The sequence below is a fragment of the Corvus brachyrhynchos genome, unplaced genomic scaffold (assembly GCF_000691975.1).
Source record: "Corvus brachyrhynchos isolate BGI_N302 unplaced genomic scaffold, ASM69197v1 scaffold323, whole genome shotgun sequence".
Lineage (NCBI taxonomy): Eukaryota > Metazoa > Chordata > Aves > Passeriformes > Corvidae > Corvus > Corvus brachyrhynchos.
Genome location: NW_008237253.1, coordinates 46,421 through 50,069, shown reverse-complemented (window position 1 = coordinate 50,069; position 3,649 = coordinate 46,421). Strand labels below are relative to the sequence as shown.

At 64.0% G+C, this 3,649-nt stretch overlaps 1 protein-coding gene across 1 annotated transcript in view; it reads right to left on the bottom strand.

Annotated features, from left to right (window-relative positions):
• Window positions 1-3,649, bottom strand: part of CTNND1 (catenin delta 1) — a 16,270-nt gene that overhangs the window by 7,174 nt on the left and 5,447 nt on the right. The window contains exons 2-5 of the mRNA XM_017730459.1: window positions 3,287-3,600; window positions 2,210-2,281; window positions 1,801-1,959; window positions 1,073-1,605 (exon numbers count right to left, since the gene is read on the bottom strand). Coding sequence (XP_017585948.1) covers window positions 1,073-1,605; window positions 1,801-1,959; window positions 2,210-2,281; window positions 3,287-3,481 — 959 coding nt within the window. The 5' untranslated portion in view covers window positions 3,482-3,600. The remainder of the gene's footprint in view (window positions 1-1,072; window positions 1,606-1,800; window positions 1,960-2,209; window positions 2,282-3,286; window positions 3,601-3,649) is intronic.

Below are 3,649 nucleotides of genomic sequence, written 5' to 3'. Positions count from 1 at the left end.
CCGCGGCGTCCGCGCCCCCCCCCCCCAGCCACAAGGACAGACAAAGCTGCTCCTTTGGTCCCTCTCGCAGCCAGGAGCTACCCCGGATTTACAGCATGCACCTGGATTGGGCAGATCTCCACAGGGGCTGGCAAGAGTCTCCTCTCCCCCAGGTCTCTCTCCGTGTTGTCTCTGTTTTGTGTCCCAGGATTTTAGGCAGCCTGTGCTGAGCCTTACCTGTCTGCCTGGGCCCACTCTGGGGCACTCAGGAGGTGCTGACACAGTCCCTTCCCCATCTCCAGGACTCTGGCTCAGCCCCTCGCTCCACTGCTACCTCACCACCCCCAGAGCCATCCCCCAGCACCTGCCCAAAGTCCTGCTGACAGCCCAGCAAGGAGCAGAGCAGGAAGCAGTACTTGCGCAGGGACAGCTGGCACCAGAGATCAACGGGCAGGAGTCACGACCTCAGGCATGTGACATCCTGAATGCCTGGCAGGGCAGGAAGGAGCTCCAGGACCCTGCTCTGGCCTCCGAGGGCAGCACAGCCCAGCAAGCTGGAGGAGCCGCCATCGCCACAGACACACAAGGAGGAGAAGCTGCTGCTGCCGAACAGGTTGAGCAGCTTCTCCCACCCTGCCCTGTGGCAGGGTCGGGCTGTGCAGGAACGCTCCCGGGGCACTGTGGGGCCAAGCCCTGCTCACCCCAGCCTGGGCTCAGCTCCGCTTCCCGGGGCTGCTCTTGGCTCAGAGAGAGCACAATCGTGGGACTGCAGCTGCTCCCGACACACAGCCCACACAGGCACCACTCCCAGAGGGATGCACCACACTGGGGCACACACGGCCCTGGTGGCACAGAGGGAAGGGCCTGGAGCTACATCCAGCTGCCCACCAGAACTCCTGGCTGCAGGACGACCGGCTCAATTAGCACCCAGGTTTAACCACCAATTAAGCAGACAATTAGAAGCGGATGCAAGTTTTCTCCTGCGTGAGCCACGTGTGACTCAGCTCAAAGTGTCGTGTCCGTGGTCCTCCCTCCTCCAAGGAGGGTGAAGTTCAAGGGACCCCAGAGCACCCCAGAGCCTCCTGCCACGTACCTGAGCCGCCGCCGAGCGTCAGACGGGGTCCCCGCCCTCCTGGCCGTGCCGTAGTCAGACATGAGCCCGTAGTCCACGTCTTCAAAGCCCACGCTGCGCTGGTCATCCTCCAGGCCGTAGGGCTCGGGGTGGAAATGGTTGAGGTCCATGTTGCTGCCCCCGACGCGCACCTGGGGCTGGGGGCCGTAGATGTCCTGGCGGCTGGGGGCGCGGTAGGTGTCCATGGAGGGGCGGTAGCGCTCGTCAATGCGGGTGACGCGGGACAGGCTGCCGTAGCTGTGGTCGCTGCCCGGGTACCCGTCCTCGTAGGGGCGGCCGTAGCCGTCGGGGTAGTGGTAGTTGCGAGGGAGGGTGGCTGTGCCCGCCTGGCCCAGGTAGCTGCCGGGGCCCCCGTTGCCGTTCTTGCGGAAGTTCCTGTCCATGGTCTGGACGTAGTTGCTGGTGACGGGGGACGTTTCCAAAGGCAGCCCGTCAGGCCCCACCGGCACCTGCTGCACCGTCCGGGTGGTCACGGTCTTCACCACTTTCTTCACCTGGAAGGGGTGACACGTGCGCAGGACACGCTCACATCAGGAAACCCACCATGTCCCTGCGTCCCCACATTCCCCTGCCGGCCCAGCACTTTACTTCAGGACCATTTCACGCCCTGTTTCAGCTCATGGCAGAGCACCCAGCCACCAGGGTCCCCCACCGTGCCCTGTCCCTCCATGGTGTCCCCAGGCCTGTACCGTGGTCTCTGTACGCCGGGTTGTCCCATCATCCGATGTCTCCACAGACACAACTGACATGGCCCCTTCCGGGTCCTCCTCCATGGTGTACGTCTCCTCCACGATCTGGCCCGGGTCCTGCATCCTGGGGATTGTGCTGTACAAGAGGTGGCTGTGGTCCTGACGGGAGAAAGCAACAGGCAGTCAGACCCTGTCACCAGTCTGGACCTTCCTGGGAGTCAGCTGGATGAGAGATCTTTCCTCACAGGGAGCCCTGATACCTTTCGGAAGACGGTACCTTTAAGCCAGAGTGGCCACATGAGAAGCCCAAGTCACCCTCTCCCAGTTGGAATGGGGACACTGGGGCACTGTCCTGGACCCTCCCCCAGCAAGGAGGCTGCCCGCAGCCAGAGGGCCGAGCTCCCCCTACCTGTGGCCCGTTGAGCTTCAGATCTGAATACTTCTGCCTTTCCAGGTCAGCATCGCCCAGGAAACGTCCGTTCTGAAACACAGCAGGGCAGCAGGCCTGTTACTACACGGATCCACCACGCATCCATCCTCACCTCCCTGCAGGGCCCTGAGCAGCCCGTCTCACGCATCGGACAGACACACCCGCCGTGCACCCCACGGGAGCCCCAGGAGAGGAACGTACTCCTCAGGGGTCTGTGCCATGTGCAGCAGAACCTCCTCTGGGCCAGCCTGGGGAACAGTCGGAGGAGACACCCTGACATCCCAGCTCTCCCGCACGCTCCTGATGGAATGGCCACGACCTTTCCCTGCTCCCCAGCAGGGCCCCGGACACCTTCCACATCTCCTGAGGCAGGAGACACCAGTGACCCCAGAGGCCCCCCCGGGCCTGGGGGAACCGCGCGGTGGCCGATCGCAGGGTGCTGCTGTTTGACACTTGAACTCTTCCTCTGTCCATCCTGCCCTGCCCCACAGGTCCCTCCTGGCACCACCACCTTCCACAGCCGGAAAGGCACCCGGCTCCTGCACACCACCACGCACCAGCCCTCCGGGCACCCCTCTCCAAGACTGAGCCTGAGAAAGTGAGGAGACACCTCAAGCCAAGGCAGATGAGACCACATTTCCAGCCCTGCAGAGAAGATCTCTCCAAGCCCTGCTTTGGCCGTGGGGGGACCGACAGACTCCAGGGATTTGCCCTTTGTCACACACAGAGGGAGACACGCAGCCCCCAGCCCCAGCATTTCGGCTGCCCTCCAAGCAGCTGTGTGGGATGGGGAGCAGAGATGCCCTGGAACTCAGCACAGCCGACCTCTGACCTTCCCAAAACCAGAGCAGAGCCGACCTGGCAGCAAGACCCTCCTCCCCCGAAGCCTCTGTCTGCCGAGGGAGGCCTGTGCACCCCCAGACCAACTCCAGTACACCAGTGGCACAAGAACAGCCGGGCCCTCCTCCTCTTCCCGTATCCAAGGAGGGCTGAGGGAAGGCAGCTCCGGGGGCTCCAGGAGCCTGTGCACGCCCCTCTGCCGAGGGGGTGTTTTACCTGGTGCCGCCGGGTGAGCGTGCCGTTGGCCAAGCCCGGGCCGGCGTCCTGTGGGGAGACCCGCACTCGCTCCAGCTGGGCTGAGACATGGCGCCGTTCCTCCTCCAGGGCCCGGGTCAGCTTCTCGAACTGTGCCTCCTGCTCCTTGACAGAGGCAAGGATGCTGGCGGTCGACTCCACTTCCGAGTCGTCCATGGGTGACGGGTGCCCAGGGTGGGCAGGGCGGGGGGCACAGGGAGGCACAAGCGAAGGCGGCTTGGTGGCAAGGCGAGGGCGGGAAAAGTGACCTCAAAGGGCAGGAGCCCCTCTCTTCACTGCACATGATTTTGGGGGAGGAAAGGAGGAGAGCAGAGAGGTCCGGAG